The sequence below is a fragment of the Chrysoperla carnea genome, chromosome 3, assembly GCF_905475395.1.
Source record: "Chrysoperla carnea chromosome 3, inChrCarn1.1, whole genome shotgun sequence".
NCBI lineage: Eukaryota > Metazoa > Arthropoda > Insecta > Neuroptera > Chrysopidae > Chrysoperla > Chrysoperla carnea.
In genome coordinates, this window is record NC_058339.1 from 51,352,105 (window position 1) to 51,372,955 (window position 20,851).

Genomic DNA, 20,851 nt, shown 5'->3' on the forward strand with positions numbered 1-20,851 from the left:
TTATACAAACTAAAAAAAAAGAAGATTTAACAAAGATATTTTTTATCTTTCTAATATACTTAATTTATTTATTTATTTTATTTATTTCAAATTATTGTGCAATAAATCTAAAAAATCAACAATACATTTAAGATAACGTATAATTCAATGTTTAAATAAAAATAAAAAGAATCATCCAAAAAAAAGCAGACTTAGAATTTCCAAAAAATCCCCGTAAATAGATTTACAATTATTATTGTCATATTATCAAACAAACAAAAAAAAAAACATAATATTCTTTTTGTGTAGTCACTATTGTTGTGTGAACGAAATAAATTACCTATTATATTATGCTTACTTTTTTTTTATTGATTTTTTATACAAATCCTTAAAATGTTCCAAACAAAAGTTGTTTTAAAATTAACGTAATAAGAAATGTATTATGTTTTATTTAACTTATTTAAAATTCCTTAGCAAAACAAGATCAGTATTACTTATTATTGTTGTTCACATTTAATCATGCACACAATATTTACATCATGGTCTGTTCGACTAATTTTGATATATAATATGTTACATACACTCGTAAACTAATTATTGACAAATACTTGTCTAGTAATTTTTAATTAAAGAGAGATCAGTATTACCTTTAAATTCTTTTTAAAAAGCTTCAATAAATAGATATTATTGGTAAAGGGCGACGCACAAAATTGTTTTATTAGAGAATCGTTTAGATTTTCCAAGAGATGGGATTTTCCAAAAAATCAGTATTTGAAAAAAAAAAAAAGGAAATAGAATAAAAGTAAGACAGATTACTTGCTTGGGTACTTCATCTCAACAAGCAACAATTAAAGAGGAAATATGATGAATATTGTAGCTCATAGTGGGCGACAAAATTATTCACTCTAACCTCTTATATCGCATTTCGTTGCAGACAATAATTGCTACAGAATGCAATAACGGCCAATTATTCGAAATGATTCCAATGAAGAATATTTCGGATTAGACTTATTTTCTATTACACATATGGCGAATATTAAAATAACTTATATAATTTTTTTTAATTTTATTTATTTCACAATAGAGTTACATCAGAGATTAGTAAAAATCTTGAAAACATACCCGTATAAAAGATTTTATTAATAAAATGAATCTTTACTAAAAATTAAGCACTGTCCCCAACGGAATATCATCGAACATTATACAGCAGAACTTCAATAAAATTGAAAATTAAAAAAAAAGGAAGAGAATTCTTGTTCTGAGAAATCATTAAAAACTTCTACTATAAATTTGAAGTTTTTGATTTATTAACTCTATTCCAAATTAAAAAAATTTGATTTGTAAATAAGAAATCAATTGCAATGAATAGAAAATTTAAATTTTCTATTCCTGAATCGGAATTTTTCTTACTATGGTAGATAAATAAGTGTAAGTTTTGTGCACAAAACTATGAAGTGGCTCTTCCGCTGGTAGCGCCAATTATTACGAACCTCTATAACTCAACATTTGAACTATGGAGGTTTTACTGTAATATAAAAATGTTTATTTATTTTAATTTTTTTTCTTGTCTACAATTTCTTTTGTTGGCTAAATATACCACCCAAAAGAATCCAACAAAATTTCCAATAAGTACTTGTAACTGAAATTAAACAATTGAAATCAACACAAGTTTAAAGAATTTTAATATTTTTACTTACTAGTGGTGGAACTACACAAAAGTTTAATAGATGTATCGCACTTATATATTTCCAATTAGCAAATAAAATCGGTGAAAAAACTGTTTTTAATTGCCTGAAAGCTTCATTGTGTGATTTTCCTTCTAAGCATGTAAGTATATACAATGTAAATGCTGTAAACGCCGGTGCAAATAATAAACGTTCAATTACAATTTTTGTTATTACCGCACTTGTAACTGCTCCTGGTACGAATAGTTCAAGATAAGTATAAAAGTAATGAGGAATTATACCACCAAAAAATAAACTAAAAATATATTTAAAAATATTAAAATAACGATAAAATTTAATCAGTTATATTGCTAAAATTTTACCCAAATAAAAAAAACGCTAAAAGCGTATGTCGATTTATTGACTTCGCGCCTGAACTATATTGGGCAACAAAGTTACCACTTGTTGATATTACACAACTAAAAAAAATGGTTAATATAAAATTTGGATAAATGAACTAAATATAAAAATTACCTTGTTATTGACTTTGTTAGAATCGGATTTGAATATAGTTGCATTAAATATGCGTCTAGTAGATCATAAAATGGTCTCAATAAAGCCATGGTTTTTATTTTATTCTAAATTTTTCTAATAAATTAAAAAAATTGAGGTCAATTTTTTACTTAATAAAGGCAACGAAAATTTGTTATCTTTTTTATCTTAGTTTTGATATCGTAATCATTATAAGTATTGCTTGTAATCATTTAAAGTTTTCTTAATATGATGTAAATGTGTAAATGTACCCGAAAAATGTCATGAAAATTTAGAATCTCAAGGACAACAGACATACTAACAAGCTTTGAAAATTTTAAAATATATGATCTAAGCTCTGACAAGCATAGAAATTGTTCTTGGTAATTCAAGTTACTAAGTTGGTTATATTATTCTATGCAGGTTAATGCTAACAAATCATCTTAAGACGGTTCTATACACATTTTTCAATGACGCGTGAAATCATTATTTGATTGGCGTGAAACTTTATAATTTTTTTAAGACACCTCTTAAAAAAAATGTTTATAAAGAAAAGCCGTTTTCCAGATTAAGAATGGTTAAAGTTACAATTGAATTTCAAGCACTGCAAATACACCCTTTGTTCTATCCATTTCAAATTTGGATATGTTATAGGTACTCATATTCTATCCGCTCTGGTTACTTTTATTTTTCCAAAATCCTGTTAATTTTCATAATTTTCATTGTTCAAACTTAGGTACTTTTTCGTATTCCACTATATCTGAATGTGAACAATGAAAAATGGGAAAATTAACAGGATTTTCGAAAAATAAAAGTAACCAGGGCAGGTAGAATTTGAGTACCTATAACATATCCAAATTTCAAATCGATAGAGTAAGGACCGCTTTTCTTTATAAATATTTTAAGAGGAGTCTTTAAAAAATTAGTTTCACGCCAATCAAATACTGATTTACCGCCATTGAAAAATATGTATAAAACCGTCTTTAGCACCCGTTCTAAATTTGGAAATGTCGCGGTAAACTGAAAACAAAAATAAGAATGAATCCTATGCGGAGAGATAAAAAAGAAACTCAACATACAATTGCTCCTGTTAGAATACGGAGAACTCAATATTCGTAAGTATAACCCCGATGGATTTTTCATTTCTTCTTTCGCCGACTTTATATTATTTATTATTAAGCATATTAATAAAAATATGAATTAATTAATTTCGAATTAGCACCATTACATTTTATGAAACAATTTTGTATCACATATGCGCAGATACTAAAAGAATTGATATAAACTTTTTAAATTTTATGTATTTTACAATATATTACACCAAATATAAATAAAAAATTTTACAAATCAGCCGTATAAAATATATATTTTATAAACAAAATAACAACTTAATTAACCATTAATAAAAATTAAAAAATGCCCCGGAATGTTTTAAAAAATTATTAATATAAAAATGAATTATTCGAAGAATTTATTTGGATTTTTCTTGTTGTCTACGATTTCTTTTATTTGCTAAATATATCACCCAAAAGAATCCAACAAGGTTTGTTATAAGTACTCGAAACTGAAATAAAAGTAAACAATTGAAAAAAAATAGCTTGAAACTACTAGAGTTTAAACCTTGGTCATTTTTACTTACCATTGGTGGAACAACACTAAAGTTTAATATATGAATTATAGTTAAGTATTTCCAACTAGCTTGTAAAATTGGTAAATATAAAATTTTTAATTGTCTAATAGCTTCATTATGCGATTTTCCTTCTAAACGTGCAAGCATGTACAATGAAAATGCTGAATTTAGCGGCGAATACAACAAACGTTCAATTAAAATTTTTATAAACACCGCGCCTGTGACTGTTTTTGGTACTAATCGTTCAATGTACATATAAAAGTAATGAGGAATTGTACCTCCAAAAAATAAACTAAAAATACAAAAAAAAAGGTTAAAATAATGCCCAAATAAACAACTATTTTCTTGAAATTTTACCCATATAAACCATAAGCTATAAGCGAATCTTGATTTATGAACTTTGTACCAGAAATATATTGAGCAACAAGGTTACCACTTGTTGCTATTACACAGCTAAAAATAAAAAGTTTTGAAAATAATATTTCAAAAAAATTGCTTAAATATAAAAAATTACCTTGTTATTGACTTTGTTCGAATTGGATTTGAGTACAATTGCATTAAATATGAGCCTAGTAGGTCATATAATGGTCTAGATAAAGCCATGTTTTAATTATTTAAAAAATCTAAGAAACTGAAGTCAGTTTTTTACTTATTAATAAAAACTACAATAAATTTGTTTTCAATCTTATTTTTAATATTATAATCACTTAATTTATTGCTTACGTTGTTAAAATTTATGTTTATTGTTTATTTATGTACCCAATGACCGGATTAAAAAAGATTTCTTGTTGATAAATCTTATTGACTTAACTGTGTACTGAGTAGGGTTATCTAAAGTATAAATCAAGTTAATTTATAAATGAACATTGGACATTACTAGCAATTTTCTGTTTTAAAAGAAAACTGTGTAAAAAATCGAAATTTTATGACTATTCAATTTAATTGCACTTAACACAAAAATTTAAACACGTATTAAAAAATACCGTAATTTTATTATTATATGTTAACGATGTTAACTGAGAATTTTAAAAATTTCATGTTTTAATTAAGAGTTTAGACAAAAGTTAAGTGTTAAGTCTTGTGGTCTCATAATTGATATTAATGTAAACATACATTAACTTTTAATATAAATATCAATTCTAATAATAATTTTTATATTTAACCGACCTCAAGAATCGATGAAAAAGAGGAAGGTTTCTCTAATACAGAATACTTCTACTTAAAAGAGGGGGTCTGTAGGCCTATGTATAGGATTTAACGACCGCATTTTGATAAAACAGCTATAGTTAGATAACAAATTAATCTAACAGTCATAGCTATAGGTACATACCAACTATCCAACTTTTTGAATCTGAACAAACTTTATGATGATAAAACTTACCGTTTTGCTTAAAATCGCGAAAACCCCGTTTTTGTGACCTTTGACGCCGAGTTAATATTTTTCCAGGTATCGGATCGATGAGGGCTTTTTAGATTTCATTTATGATACGTGTTTTGAAGAATCCTAACAACTTTGAGCTGGGTGCGAATTTTTGAATCTTCACTCCTATTTTTTTGGTTTAATTTGACCGGATAATAATAATAACCACAATAATCTACTTCAGACCAGTGACCACACTAAAAAGCAATGGTCATATACGAACACAATGTGTTATTTTTTAGTGCTATTTTTGAAGTTGGTTCTTTTTTGTTAATAAGTCATTAATAAGTCTTCCTATACATATTTGATAAGTAGCAAGTATTAATAAAGTTGAAAGCTTTATAATTGACCCATATTAATTATAATTATTATGCAGGACAATTATCATTTCTCTTATTTGATTATTAAAATTCTTTCCACATTTGGAACATTTTTTAAGTTGATAACAATAAACCAATCGGTTATTAATTTCTTTTTAAGATATACTATTTCATATTTGAAAATTACAATTAATTTTTTGCACTGATTACAATAAACCCTAAGATGAATGTTCAAAATAGAGCAAAATGAAAAGCTATTTCTATTGTATGTAGGTACCAAAATTAGGTTCATTTTGATAATTATAATGTGTGGACAAATGGTGTCCTTCTTCCAAGTTGTCAACTTTATGGAAGTGAAATTACTGAAAAGAGTGCATAGTAAAGCTCACTTACCGAAAAGAAGACTTCTTTGTGTACCATAGTGCAATAGATAGTTACTAAAATGGCTTCCTTTCAGTTTCCGTGATCCACCGCAAATGTTTTCTGCGACAACCTCCCTATGGGACCGGTCGCCATGAATGGTTGAGTCCGCATACGGTAAAGTATAAAACAGTCTAAATTGTCCCCGGAATGTGCCAAAATTTCTTTGAAAACACACCCGTTAGGTCATGGAAATCAAACAAAGTCATGTTAGTTGCCAATATAGAGCTGAACCCTTATTTTTCAAAAAAAAATTTGACGCGCTCAAATTATGCTTTTATTTATGTGTACCAAAATTAACGATTTTAAATGAAGTCTTGAAATGATTTTCGTTACTCCTTCGTTCTATACTAAATACCTTAACTTATTTAAAAACTGTTCAAATAAAATTTTCAAATTGCCTCCTTACACCTTAAAAGCAATGAATGGACACCAATGAACAACCATGTTGATTTGTCACATCCAGGTTTTTCTAGTTACTTTTAATTATTATCATTTTGATACCATTTGACATGACAATTTATTTTATAACTACATTCACATAAATCAATCATACAAACGAAAAATATGGCAGACGACGAAGTAAGTGCCGCACGTGTATTCAATACGAATAATCCGTAAATATTGTATGAAGTACATTTAAAATAAACAAATTTTTTTTTCAGCTGTCTAAAGCTTTAAAAGACCTTTCTATTCGTATCCAAACCGCTAGTATTAAACAGCGACAAGTTGTAATACAAGATGTTATATCAGTTTTATCAAATGAAGGTAAAAATTAAATTGCAAATTAGGAAAAATCTTATTTAATATGCGAATTTATTTGAAATTTATTCTTAAAGGGATCACCGAAAACATCATACGAGGAATATGTAAAGTATTACAATTGGTTTTACCTCGATATAGAGATTTGAAATCTCAAATTTTAGTCAAACATTTAATATCGACCTTATTAAAATATCATTTTGAATGGACGAAACAGCATTTAGTCATTATTTTAAAAGAATGTGGGGAACAATTAAGAAATATTGTACCAACGTGAGTTACTTTTATTGTTTTACAAAGAAATTTTTGATTAATTAGGGCAAAGTGACAATAATTGCATAATATGTTTTCAAGTTAAGTAAATACAATTCAGTAATCATTTTTGTCATTTCAGAACGTATACAGCCAAATCCAGCTTAATTGCATTAAATTGGTCACTCCTGTTATTTCAAGCAGCTTCAAAAGATTCGGAATGTTTGAAAAAAGTGATCGAAGAATTAGCTCCAATACAAGCTATTCTACTAACCACTATTATTTCAGTGGGGAATAATAAATTAACACGAAAAGCTAATAAGTGTTTAACGATTATGTGGAAATCTATTGAGGATAGTGAATCAACATATCTTGAAGTGTTAAGTAACTCGGAACCAACTTCTGATGTAATTGTACTTGTAGCGTGTATCAATCAGACGCTAGATCAAAAGAATAAACAAGCTAATTTAATCAACAAATATAAGGTTAGTTCTTTCAAAATTATATCTATCTTCAATAAAATAGTTATATTTTTTACTTCATTAATAGTCGTGTCATTTTAGCATTTCATAGAGAATTTTTTTGTACCTCAACCTATCAACCAGTTTTTTTTTTTTTTTTAATGATCAGGAAGGTCCATATATCGGAATCTACATCTAACTTTTTGCCGCTAGAAAGTTTTGGTTTTGCAATGGGTCCAATAGGCTAATCATTAGAAATTATTTATAAGGTGATTTTTGAAAATTTTAAAACCTTGAAAATATGGGCCAGAAACAAATAATCGGGGGTTTTCGGGGTCTATGATCACTATTCCGAAATCAAAATTTCGATATAATCTCCCCCCTCTTGTAATTTACCCGCTGGTTCAAAATTGCAATATTCTGATTCAACAAAATGGATCAAAAGAGTATACTCAGGGGTTTTTGGGGTCACTGAGCACGATTCCGAAGTTGGAATGAAGATGAACTTCCTTCTTCTGCGGATATTCGCACTCGCTGTTCAAAAACAGCAGGATTCTGTAAATATTCGACAATATGGACCAAAAAAGTATACTCGGGAGTTTTTGGGGTCACTGATCACGATTCCAAAGTTATAAAACTTTCTTTAGGTTTTTCGCCCTTCGTTGACCTAACAATGCATTTTTCTGTAAATATTCAATTTGGACCAGCGGAGTGAATTACTCTAGGAGGAGGGGAGTATATCGAAATTCTGACTTCAGAATAGTGACCAGCGATCCCGAAAACCCTTCAAATGTACGTTTCTGGCCGATTTTGTTGCATATTTTCAAGGTTTTGAAATTTTCAAAAATCACCTATCATAATAATGGGCTTTTTTGGCCCATAGCAATGGCCAAACTTTCTAGCGGCAAGAAGTTAGATGTAGATTTTGATGCATGGACCTTCTTAAACATCACACTGTATAACACTGTTCTTTGATGGTCGTTTTATTTACATATATTTTTTTACAGGAAAAATTTTTGGATATATTTATAAAAACTTTAATTAGTTGTAAAACGAAACCATCACCAACAATAATTGTAGCATGTTATCCATTTTTAAAATTGATCAATCATGAAGATTTTAAAAATGTTCTACTGCCAGCTTTACAAAAAGCAATGCTACGTAGTCCAGAAGTAATTTTGGAATGTGTTGGTCTAGTTATATCTGGTATATCAATTGACTTAAGTAATTATGCTGCCGATATTGGTAAAAGTTTAACAGGTATGATTCGTTAAAGTATAAGCTATTACAACTTGGATTAAATATAAAATTTAGTACCTAAGCTAATTTCGACCCCAAAAACACAAAATATCAAGTTTATTTGGTGATTGGGTAAATAATTTCTAAGATATCGTTCAAGATCCTGATACGAAGAGCGATTACTCGGTTCGATTTCAGGCAATTTCTAATAAAATGTTTGTCTAGTCCAATGAATTAAATTTTCGTAACTCCTGGGTATTAATTATTCCATAAAATTCAAAACCCAAAAGATCTTTTTTTTTTAAATTTGGAATTTTTAATTTACCACAAAAATATCTTCAACAAAAATAAATAAACTTTCTTAAAAATATTTTGTTCTAAAATTAATACATTTTTATACCATGTATATATGAAATATACATAGTATATTAAGTTTAGTCCAAAGTTTGTAACGCCTAAAAATATTCAAGCTACGAAAAAAATTTTGGTATAGGTGTTCATAGAATCACCTAATTAGTCCATTTCCGGTTGTCCGTCCGTCCGTCTGTGCACACGATAATTCAAAAACGATAAGAGATATCAAGATGAAATTTTTATAGCGTACTCAGGACCTAAAAACTGAGGTCATGTTCGTAAATGAGCAATATGGGTCAATTGGGTCTTGGGTCCGTAGGATCTATCTTGTAAACCGTTAGAGATAGAACAAAAGTTTAAATGTAAAAAATGTTCTTTATAAAAAAATAAACAACTTTTGCTTGAAACATTTTTTTGTAAACATCACTGTTTACCCACGAGGGCGCTTATTAGGTGCAAATTTTATAGTATACATTAATATGGGAATATCAGTGTGTGTGTAGCTATTTAAAAGTGAATCATCATTTTTTATTAACGTGACGTCAAAAAACAAACGATTGCTTCATCAACACTGTCTATACATGGTATTTCAACAATTAACTCAGTCAATTGTTTGTTTTCACTTGTTTTACAGTTAATTTAAGTTCGAAAAATGATCTAGTACGTGAAGAAGCTGCTATTGGTTGTAAACATCTTTCTATGCACTGTAACAAAGCGGACGCCATTGAAAGTTTATTGACTCAAACATTTGGAATATTTAATGGTTCAAATGGGAAATTAACTGTACTCGAACATAAATTGAGTGTATTGAAAGGTGCCGGTAATTTAAGCGAAAATAACATAACAAACAATACAAATTTAGCTCAATCTGCTGCCGAACATTTTTTCAAAGTACTTGAATCTGAAGTGAATGAAACATGTTTATGTTTTGCATTAAAACAATTATCCAGATGGTGTCAAAAATTTGTTAAAGAAATTCCGAAAAAAGTTATTGATGGTTTAAAGAAAGGAATGGAGTTAAAAACATCGACTCCAAATGTTCGCGTTGTGTATATTGAATGTATGCTAACATGTTTTAATAAAAGTATGACCACACAAGGAATTGATTTGATACCGGCGTTGCTAAAATCTGTAGAACGTGCTGTAGCGCAATCGACACAACCTGGACCTGTTACTGAAGGTGTATGTGCGGCTAGATTACTCTTACGAATTGCTAAAGCTGATTCTAATACAACAGCAAAAATGCAGCCATTATGGAATGTTATTTACGATATGGATAAACAAATATTTATTTCGGATAAATTTTTAACTATTGGAACTGAAGATGGTAAGGATTTTATATTTGAAATTGATTAATGCTCTATAAATTAATTTGTACTTACAAAAATTTTAGTATCTTAAGAAGCGAAGTTAGAAATGTTATGCCCTTTTTAGAAGCAATTTGTCACTTGACGGTGGGGGGACTTCTGCCTGAATGAATGAATCAATCAAAAGTTTCGGATTCAAATATTCTATTTCTAAATCACAATAAACAAAGTAGATTTTTCGTAACTAATTCTTGATTTGCATGCACTGGCCAAATGCACCATGAACTCTGTTATAAACATACACATATAATTTACTTTGTATATTTCATTCGATTTAAACGAATTTCATTTAATTAGGATTTAGTTTTTACAAAAATTTCGTCCGACACACCTCTTACAAAACAAGAATTAATTTATCATTCTCCAAATTCAAAACTAAAGATAATAAATTTTTTCAGCTTTGTTACATGTGGTATTACTCTGTGAAAGTTTACTTTTGGATCATTTACCAAAATTAGTTGGTAAAGAATTACCAATCTACAAAGCGATAATTCATTCCACATGTTCAATTCCACATCATATTCGAAAATTAGCGCTAAGTTCAATCAAACAAATCATATCAGCGCCAAAGTCTACAGGCACAGTTCATGCATGTGCATTACTGACAGAATTATCAAATTATATGTTTTCGGCGAAAATAGTTAATCGAGAACAACGCGAATCATCAGAACCTACGAAGAATCATGAAGTACATCCACATATTTTTGTTGAAGTAAGGCTTCGTTGATTAAAAAGTTACATTTCAAATATTTTGAACCTTATTCAATATTTTAGATTATTACCACAATCTGTTCGAGAAGTAACTTAGCTGTAAAAGATGCTCATCAATTGGCGTTCACTGCGTTAGTACCAACACATCATCCTTCGGTTGTAAATATTGCACCAGGTTTATGGAGACGGCTTATTAAATATATTAAAGTTGAGCCCAAAAAGTTTATTAATTTATATATTAAACAAATCTATAAAACGTATATTGATGATTACACGGCTACACCGGTAAGTTTTTACACTAACCATATACAGTCCGTTCTGTAAATCATTTCCCATAGTACATCAATAAGTGTGAAAGATTACATTTATATTAATCAATGTGTATAAAAAAGAGACTATTACAGTGAAACTTGGTTAAGTGAGACATCAAGGGACCTGCAAATTTTTCTCATATGTAGAGGTATTTCCCTTATCCAGGTATAAATAAAAATTTGTCTCATTTACAGAGGGTACCATTAATAGAGGTCAGAATACAGGCTATTTCAGTTATAGAGATGCGATTATTAAATAAAATAAGTTATTATTTAAATATACGTGAGATTTAATCTTTATTGGGAATCAAAAAAAGATGTAAATAATATAAATCCTTCAGAACATTGCAATTGTATTTTATCTTTATTCTGAATTATTCTACAAAGAGTAGATTTTGGCACATTAAATCCGACACAGACTTCATCGCGTGTTTTCCCACTTTCATAAACGGATATTAACTTCAGTTTTTCACGTACTGATAACGATTTTAAATCCGTATGTTAGTAAAGCAAAACTAAAACTGAAGGTCATTGAGGCTCAAAATTGTGTGGAATTTACGGATAGAATAAGAATAAGTAAATAAACAAACAAAACGGTGTTATCTCAGCTGCAGAGGTTAATGCATATAAAATTCACTCGTTGTCTCAGTTATAGAGGTAACTATGACGATAAAATTGAAAGAACGAATCCCAGATGTAGAGGTTTGCTACGTTCCACTAACAGAGGTAATTCAGTGCCAGTGCCAGAGGTAATTCAAGTGTTGGGACCTCAGCATGAGTTCCAGCTATGGAGGTTTCTCACTTATCCAGATTCCACTTAACCAAGTTCCACTGTATATAGTTTTCTAAAGCATTTCACATTAATTATTTCATACACACATACATATGCTATTGCGCTTCAAGCTGTATCGTCATTTAAGATGTCATTGAAGAGTGGGGATTTTGTATTGCATTCTTAGTTAATAAATTTCTTTTTTTAATTTACTTTTTTAGACAAACGAAAACATCTTAGCTAACTTAATCTCTTTGACACCAGATCTATTATTATCATATTTAGTCCAACAAGTTGAAGGGCGATTAAAATTACCGGCACTTTTACAAATTACAAAGGATGATTATTTTATATTTTTAACACCCGAAGGGGAATTGTACGATAAGAGTGTTATTCCAGGGTAGGTTTTTAATTTCATTACAAGATTGATTATAGAATTTTGTGTTTTTGATTTTCAATTGATTTTTAGAAATGATGAAAACACTCTAAATACTATGAATATGAAACGAGAAAGTAAAGCTTACAGTTACAAAGAACAGCAAGAAGAATTAGCGTTGCGCCGTGAATTACTTGAGAAAAAGAAAAAAGAAGGAAAAATCACTGAACCACAATATACTCCAAAACAATTGGAAATTATTAAAGCACAAAAAGACAAAGAATCTGCAATAAGAAGTAAATTAACTGAGGTTAGCATTTCATATTTCGAGTCTCATACATGTTATAAACAATAAATAATTTAAATTACAAACAAGAAACTAACCAGTTACAAAAAGAGTGGCGCAAGTATATTTAAAAAAGTTGCCTTTAAATACGAAAATAAAAAAAAAACTATCAAAAATACATTAAAATTAATGTTAAAAGTTACCTTAAAATAGTACATTTTCTATCGCCAGATAAAACCACGGTCTTGGTGGATTTCCCCAATTTTTATTTCCTACATTTCACAATATTGAAATGTCTTTTTTTTTGCAGCTAAACACTATGCTAACAAATACAGTATCTTTAGTTCGAGCCTCAGCTAAAGGGCATCCAGTCGAATTATCTGTATTTTATCGTGATTTAATTCCAGCCGTACTTGGAACTTTGCAATCACCGTTAGCAGCTCCATTATTAACATCACTTTTCGTAGATTTACACGAAACAATTTTCGTAAATGAACTGAAATATATTGGAAATTTAATTTCACACGTATCGCTTCGCTTGTTGAAACCTGCCTGTGATTTAGATCCACTCTGGGAAGAAGAAAATTTAACAGATGCAATAAAACGAACAATCAATTATATTCACGATACTACAATTAAAACTCGTGATCCAGAATTAAATCCAGAAACGCCACAATTTCATTTTTCAGCTCCAATGTTAAGTTATACTTTCCCGTTTTTAAAAACAAGTTTGCTTTCACCGGAAATTAAAGCGGACGAAAAAGTTTTACATGATGCGTTACAAATTATCTCTGAACATTCAAAATTGCGAGGCCAATTAACAGGCGATAAACGTGATATATTCCATCCAAAATTACTTCCACATAGGCAAATGTTTGAGTTATTAGTTGAATTAGTTAGCTCCACAACTGGGCGAGTACAATCTCAAGCTGTTGCGTGTTTATTGGATGTGGCAAAAAGTGCTGGAGGTGGTGAGAACTGTGCAAAAGCTTCAGAATCTGAATTAAGTGTTTTGTTAGTAGCGCTTCAAAATCCATCCGAATTTGTTCGAGATGCTGCATTACGAGCTTTGCAATTAATGGCATCTACAATTCCTACACCGAAAGAGAATAAAGAATTAGCTTTAACCACGTTACGTAGGGTGTGGATTGCCAAATATGATAATTCCGAAGAAATAAGGTATGAGAACAAAGTTCCATATGTTTTAAAATTACTAATGAAGGAAATGTTTTTAGGACTTTGGCAGAAAAATTATGGGAGGATGCTCACTTAGAAGTTTCTAATAATTTAGGTGAATTAATTATGCAAGATATTCAACATCCTGTTGAATGTATTCAACAATCTGCCGCATGCGCATTACGTGCACTTCTAGAACAAGAAATTCAAACAAATCCAAAGAAAATTGATACAATCATACAGAGGCTTTTGAATATTTATAAGGACAAATTAAATGTAAGTTATAAAACAAAGATTCGATTTCAATATATTGTGGGCAGAGTTATCAAATTCGGATAAAGGCTAAAATTTTTAATTATGTATAAATATTGAGACATCTAAGACATATTTCGCTATATTTGCTCTTAAACAAAAAAATTCTTCATTGTAAAATGTTTTATGAGTTTTGATATCTTAAAGATATACAACAAACACTCTTATTTTTTGATCGATGGTTATAGAAAAATATTTTTTTTTTTTGCAGATAATACCACCAACATTGGATAATTTCGGTCGAGTTGTAGAACAATCTATCGATATGTGGGGCCCAAGACGAGGCGTAGCACTTGCTTTAAAACAATTAGCACCGTTAATTCCGCTAGAATCAATTGGTAAATTAATATCATTTTTCGTAAAAAGTGGATTAGCTGATCGCCATGAAGATGTACGTGCTGAAATGTTAGCTGCAGCTTTAGCTGTTGTTGAATTGCATGGAAAAGATACAATTAGCACAGTTTTACCAGTATTTGAACAATTTATGGATAAAACACCAAAATCTGGTGGCTTTGATTCTGTTCGACAAAGTGTTGTAATTTTAATGGGATCATTAGCAAAACATTTAGAAAAGGATGATGAACGATTAAAACCAATTGTAATGAGATTAGTAGCAGCGTTATCAACACCTTCACAACAGGTAACTGGCAATTTTTAAGCTGCTGTGAATCCGCAGCAGAATCCGTTTATCTTATTCCAATCTCCTGCAACTAGAAATAATGAGTCACTTTTAACATTTCAAATTCTTGCGGTCCGTATTTAATTATTTCAAACTTATGACAAATTTATGTTTAGTTTTCTTATACTAATTTTCAAATTTAAATTATTATATTTTCACTGTAGGACTTTTTTGAAAATACAGTTTTGAACTTTTTTTAGGTGCAAGAAGCCGTTGCAAATTGCTTACCACCGTTAGTTCCAGCAATAAGGGATGACGCTCCAAATATTGTTAACAAATTATTACATCAACTATTAAAATCCGAAAAGTATGGTGATAGAAAAGGGGCTGCTTATGGAATCGCTGGTTTGGTTAAAGGAATGGGTATTTTAGCTCTCAAACAATTAGATATCATGACCAAATTAACGGAAGCTATCCAAGATAAAAAGAATTATAAGCATCGTGAAGGAGCTTTATTTGCGTTTGAAATGTTGTGCGCAATGTTAGGTCGATTATTTGAGCCGTATATAGTTCATGTGTTACCACATTTACTCTTGTGTTTTGGAGATTCTAGTCAATATGTTCGTACAGCCACGGATGATACAGCTCGCGTTGTTATGAGTAAACTTTCAGCTCATGGTGTTAAATTAGTTTTGCCATCATTGTTGGCTGCTTTAGAAGAAGATTCATGGCGAACGAAAACTGGATCGGTTGAATTATTAGGATCTATGGCATACTGTGCACCAAAACAATTATCATCGTGTTTACCTAGTATTGTACCCAAATTAATTGAAGTTTTAAGTGATTCTCATATTAGAGTACAAGGTGCTGGTGCGGAAGCTTTGAAAGTGATTGGATCTGTAATAAGAAATCCAGAAATTCAAGCAATTGTTCCTGTATTATTAGGAGCTTTACAAGATCCATCAAATAAAACTTCGGCTTGCTTGCAAACATTACTTGATACTCAATTTGTTCATTTTATTGATGCTCCATCTCTTGCTTTAATAATGCCTGTGGTACAACGAGCTTTCCAGGATCGCTCAACTGAAACTAGAAAAATGGCAGCACAAATTATTGGAAATATGTATTCGTTAACCGATCAAAAAGATTTGAAACCATATTTACCAACCATTATTCCAGGGCTTAAAACATCTCTCTTAGATCCAGTGCCAGAGGTATTTTCATATTTTTTAAGTTATACAGAATGATTTTAAAATAATTTATTTATAGGTTCGAAGTGTCAGTGCTCGAGCTCTCGGTGCAATGGTTCGAGGAATGGGTGAAGCTAGTTTTGAAGATTTGTTACCATGGTTGATGAATACTTTAACTTCCGAAACTAGTTCTGTTGATAGATCTGGTGCTGCTCAAGGTCTATCTGAAGTAGTCGCTGGTCTCGGTGTCGAAAAATTGCATAAATTGATGCCAGAAATAATATCTACGGCAGAACGAACAGATATTGCACCGCATGTTAAAGATGGTTATATTATGATGTTTATTTACTTACCTTCAGCTTTTACAGCAGAATTTACGCCATATATTGGACAAATCATAAATCCTATTCTTCAAGCATTAGCTGATGAAAATGAATACGTTCGAGATACGGCACTTAAAGCTGGACAACGTATTGTTAATTTATATGCTGAATCTGCTATTATGCTTTTGTTGCCAGAACTTGAGCGTGGCTTATTTGATGATAATTGGCGAATTCGTTATAGGTATGTATTTGTCATTTTTCCATTAATCCTAAATTTGTTATCTAGCTAGAACGGCCAATTATGAATATCAGTATTCTAGAATCTAGTCTAGATAACAAAATGGTGCCGAACTTTTACCGTATGTTAGTCTATTTTTAATAATTTTTTTATCTACAGCTCGGTGCAATTACTTGGAGATTTATTGTATCGAATATCTGGTGTATCTGGTAAAATGTCTACCGAAACAGCCAGTGAGGATGATAACTTTGGTACAGAACAATCTCATCACGCAATTATACGAACTCTTGGTGCAGAGCGGCGTAATCGTGTACTAGCTGGTCTTTATATGGGACGATCGGATGTCGCTTTAATGGTGCGACAAGCTGCACTTCATGTATGGAAAGTCGTCGTTACAAACACTCCAAGAACATTACGAGAAATCCTTCCGACATTATTTACCTTATTATTGGGTTGTTTAGCCAGTACAAGTTATGATAAACGTCAAGTAGCAGCAAGAACTTTAGGGGATTTAGTCAGAAAATTAGGTGAACGAGTTCTTCCGGAAATTATACCTATTTTAGAAGAAGGTTTACAATCAGATCAAGCCGATACGCGACAAGGAGTATGTATTGGTTTATCAGAAATAATGGCTTCCACATCACGAGATATGGTACTAACATTTGTTAATTCTCTGGTTCCAACTGTGCGAAAAGCACTTTGTGATCCATTGCCAGAAGTACGTCAAGCTGCTGCAAAAACTTTTGATAGTTTACATTCAACTGTTGGTGTTAAAGCATTGGATGACATTTTACCAGCTATGTTGAATCAATTAAACGATGAAAATGAGGAATTAGTTGAATGTACACTTGATGGTCTACGACAAGTTATGGCAATCAAGTCACGAGTTGTTTTGCCATATTTAGTTCCACAATTGGCTGCACCTCCTGTTAATACTAAGGCGCTGGCTATTTTAGCATCAGTTGCTGGAGAAGCTTTAACACGGTTCTTAAACAAAATTCTACCAGCTTTATTAACAGCGTTGTCTGATTCACATGGCACTCCTGATGAAGCTCAACAACTAGAGTATTGTCAAACAGTCGTTCTTTCTGTAACCGATGAAGCAGGAACTCGTACTATTATTGATCAGTTGTTAGAACACACACGATCTGATAGTCCACAGCGGCGAAGATCAGCTGCTGCTTTACTTTGTGCATTCTGTGGATCATCTAAAGCAGATTTCTCAATCCATATTCCTCAATTAATGCGTGGATTAATCCATTTATGTACTGATAGTGATAAAGAAGTGCTACAAATGGCATGGGAAGCATTAAATGCTGTTACGAAAACAATTGAACCCAAACAACAAGCTCTGTATGTCGCGGATGTTCGACAAGCAGTTCGATTTGCTCTTAGTGACATGAAGAACTCAGATTTAATACCAGGTTTTTGTTTGCCAAAAGGCATTATGCCTATATTACCAATCTTCCGTGAAGCGATACTTAATGGTGATGGTGACGAAAAAGAAAGTGCTGCACAAGGTTTAGGCGAAGTAATTAAAGTTACCAGTGCAACGGCATTACAACCATCGGTTGTAACAATCACGGGTCCATTAATTCGTATTCTAGGAGATCGGTTTAGTTGGCAAGTGAAAGCTGCTGTTTTGGAAACATTAGCAATACTTTTAGCTAAAGTCGGTGTTATGTTAAAACAATTTTTACCACAATTACAAACAACATTTTTGAAAGCATTACATGATCCAACAAGGCAAGTACGACTTCGGGCTGCTTACGCATTGGGTCAATTAATTGTTATACATGCGCGTTGTGATCCTTTATTCTCTGATTTACATTCTGGAATACGAAATGCCGATGATCCAGCTGTTAGAGAAACAATGCTACAGGTATGCTAATTTTTTTAAAAGCTTTTAAGTATTACGTAAATATAACTTCCTTGATAAATTTGTAAACTTATGGAAATTTTTTCTCCTCTTGTTTCAAGTTTGTTTACGTGTTGCTTAAATGCTTCCTGTAATAATTTAAGATTTTTAAAACTTTTTCACGTTTTAGGCATTAAGAGGTGTCATCTCCGCAGCTGGAGATAAAATGTCAGATACTTTACGTAAACAAATACACGCAACTTTAGCCGGTATGCTGAATCATCCTGAAGATATAACAAGAAGCGCTGCTGCTGGTTGTTTTGGAGCTTTAGCTCGAGTACTATCGCCAGAACAATTAGCCGATACTTTAAATAACAATTTATTAGTAGATGATACATCAGATGACTGGCAATTACGACATGGTCGCAATGCTGCATTATCTGTAGCTCTCAAAGAAGGCGCTAGCGTCATTTATACTCCAGAATTCGAGCAACCAATAATACGTTGTCTTTTGGCTCGACTTCAAGCAGATCGTGTATCGATATCTGGCAGCGCTTTAAGAGCATCTGGATATTTATTACAACATTTAATGTTAACTGATCAACCCCTTCCCCAGAATTTATTAGTACCTTTTGTTAGAGTAAGTTGGTATGATTTAAAAAATAATTTCGATTAGTTCAAATTATTTATTTGTTTTTATTTTTTGTTTATTTAGACAATGAATCATAGTAGCAACGATGTTAAACAATTACTTGCCAGAATTGCAATACATCTTGCAAAAACAGTACCTCCTGAAAAAATGGCCCCAGAACTGTTAAAACTTTTATTACCAACTCTAGTCAATGGTACAAAAGAAAAGAATGGATATGTGAAAGCAAATTCAGAAATAGCTTTAATCGCTGTTTTAAGATTAAGACAAGGCGATGAAGTACATCAGGTAAGTCGATTTAAAACAAGAAATGGAAGTGGAATAAGTTTATGAAATGATTCTTAAAGCAATTTTCGTGAACCTTCTTCAAAGTTATTTATTTTTCACTGTAAGTGTCACTAAATTAATGACGAATGAAGTTTTTCTCAGAAAAATAATGAAATTTAAGAATCACACTTGTGATAAACTTTATCTTTTTCTTTTAAATAAAATGCTAATGGATCGCTCGAGAAAAGGAGGGCATTAATTACGTTAATTACTCCACATTTTTCAATTTCATCCTTCGAAAGATTTGAGATTGTAACTTTCATTTTTTTTTTTTTTTTGCAGCAATGCTTAAGTTTATTGGATGTTGGAGCACGAGAATCCTTAGCTGATGTCGTTAGTAAAGTATTACGAAAAGTAATGTCACAACCAGAAGGCAAAGAAGAAGAATTAGATGATACCCTCATAGCATGATTATCCCAATTAGCAATAAGTTCAAATATGTTACTAAACCTAAACCATAATATCACCACTTCCTGTCGTCGTTGTCATTCAACCATAATAAATTGGTGCCACAATAAAAATGTAACTAGCTCTGTGTCAAATTCGAATAATAATCAAATTCAATATTGTATCGTATTCAATTTAAGTTTATTCTTTTGTTGTTTTTGGTACAAATTTATGAAATTTATTTTTTATTTTAATAATCATTATTTAATGAATGATGTTTTACGCATAATTATTTGTATGAATTGTTTTTTAATTAGTAACTTACATAGAATTTATTGCAAATCTATATTAATTTTATTATTAAATATATCACATAGACATTTTTTATATTTTCTTACATTATTTTTGTTTGTTATATTCATATATTACATCATAAAAATATTGTTCTGTTTTTACGATCAATTTAAGAGGGAAAAATTTTTAATAAAAAGTTCGAACAAATTCGAAGGTCATCAATTTAATTTTTTGTTTGTTTATTTATTTCTTCCTTTTTATGCAAGATTTTTCCATAATCGAACAACAAGTCAGGGCATTAGTCCTTAAGGATAAAAAAAAATGGTGTTTCCCGATCAGAACGTCGGAAAATATACCGTGCCAAATTCTTTCTCAGAGAAGGCATAGGAACATATTCTTACCCACAAAAATATACCCTTAAATCCTAAATATCTGGAGGACCGATCTTTGCTCGACATTTTTTGAGTTAAAAAGATACAAATTTTATCACTAATATAAGATCGAATGTCTCCACTCAAATACCAATTTGAATGTCTCGGTAATGTCTTTTATTTCGTTAACTACAATAAACAACAATAGATGGCAGTAAGAATCGAATTTTACAGCTTGTTTCAGTTTTTCCT

At 30.7% G+C, this 20,851-nt stretch overlaps 3 protein-coding genes across 3 annotated transcripts; 1 reads left to right on the forward strand and 2 right to left on the reverse strand.

Moving 5' to 3' along the window:
• Nucleotides 1-1,324: 1,324 nt before the first annotated feature.
• LOC123296496 (peroxisomal membrane protein 2-like) lies at nucleotides 1,325-2,281 on the reverse strand. Its single transcript, XM_044877981.1, has 4 exons — nucleotides 2,178-2,281; nucleotides 2,027-2,122; nucleotides 1,677-1,959; nucleotides 1,325-1,618 (listed from the first exon to the last, which is right to left on the reverse strand). The coding sequence occupies exons 1-4, from the start codon at nucleotides 2,264-2,266 to the stop codon at nucleotides 1,526-1,528; spliced, it is 561 nt and encodes a 186-aa protein (XP_044733916.1). The 5' UTR covers nucleotides 2,267-2,281; the 3' UTR covers nucleotides 1,325-1,525.
• Nucleotides 2,282-3,598: 1,317 nt separating this feature from the next.
• LOC123296494 (peroxisomal membrane protein 2-like) lies at nucleotides 3,599-4,668 on the reverse strand. The gene is made up of 4 exons (XM_044877980.1): nucleotides 4,319-4,668; nucleotides 4,162-4,257; nucleotides 3,814-4,096; nucleotides 3,599-3,738 (listed from the first exon to the last, which is right to left on the reverse strand). Exons 1-4 carry the CDS (start codon nucleotides 4,405-4,407, stop codon nucleotides 3,646-3,648), a joined length of 561 nt encoding a protein of 186 aa, XP_044733915.1. The 5' UTR covers nucleotides 4,408-4,668; the 3' UTR covers nucleotides 3,599-3,645.
• Nucleotides 4,669-6,526: 1,858 nt separating this feature from the next.
• Nucleotides 6,527-20,125, forward strand: LOC123296493 (eIF-2-alpha kinase activator GCN1). The gene is made up of 19 exons (XM_044877979.1): nucleotides 6,527-6,546; nucleotides 6,630-6,732; nucleotides 6,804-6,999; nucleotides 7,121-7,463; nucleotides 8,447-8,699; nucleotides 9,667-10,359; nucleotides 10,798-11,111; nucleotides 11,174-11,395; nucleotides 12,415-12,593; nucleotides 12,663-12,879; nucleotides 13,166-14,034; nucleotides 14,091-14,307; nucleotides 14,555-14,983; nucleotides 15,223-16,176; nucleotides 16,232-16,716; nucleotides 16,873-18,595; nucleotides 18,762-19,211; nucleotides 19,287-19,508; nucleotides 19,830-20,125. The coding sequence occupies exons 1-19, from the start codon at nucleotides 6,532-6,534 to the stop codon at nucleotides 19,956-19,958; spliced, it is 8,013 nt and encodes a 2,670-aa protein (XP_044733914.1). The 5' UTR covers nucleotides 6,527-6,531; the 3' UTR covers nucleotides 19,959-20,125.
• Nucleotides 20,126-20,851: the final 726 nt, after the last annotated feature.

What these genes read in the sequence shown, in the direction of transcription:
- LOC123296496 (XM_044877981.1), bottom strand. Translation starts at nt 2,266, where the DNA reads ATGGCTTTATTGAGACCATTTTATGATCTACTAGACGCATATTTAATG. An exon ending in CTAACAAAGTCAATAACAAG is followed by an intron (nt 2,123 to 2,177) that starts GTAATTTTTATA and finishes CATTTTTTTTAG; the next exon opens with TTGTGTAATATCAACAAGTG. An exon ending in TTAGCGTTTTTTTTATTTGG is followed by an intron (nt 1,960 to 2,026) that starts GTAAAATTTTAG and finishes ATATATTTTTAG; the next exon opens with TTTATTTTTTGGTGGTATAA.
- LOC123296493 (XM_044877979.1), top strand. An exon ending in TAAGAAGTAAATTAACTGAG is followed by an intron (nt 12,880 to 13,165) that starts GTTAGCATTTCA and finishes TTTTTTTTGCAG; the next exon opens with CTAAACACTATGCTAACAAA. An exon ending in AATTGGCGAATTCGTTATAG is followed by an intron (nt 16,717 to 16,872) that starts GTATGTATTTGT and finishes TTTTATCTACAG; the next exon opens with CTCGGTGCAATTACTTGGAG.
- LOC123296494 (XM_044877980.1), bottom strand. Translation starts at nt 4,407, where the DNA reads ATGGCTTTATCTAGACCATTATATGACCTACTAGGCTCATATTTAATG. An exon ending in CGAACAAAGTCAATAACAAG is followed by an intron (nt 4,258 to 4,318) that starts GTAATTTTTTAT and finishes TTTTATTTTTAG; the next exon opens with CTGTGTAATAGCAACAAGTG. An exon ending in TTAGTGTTGTTCCACCAATG is followed by an intron (nt 3,739 to 3,813) that starts GTAAGTAAAAAT and finishes CTTTTATTTCAG; the next exon opens with TTTCGAGTACTTATAACAAA.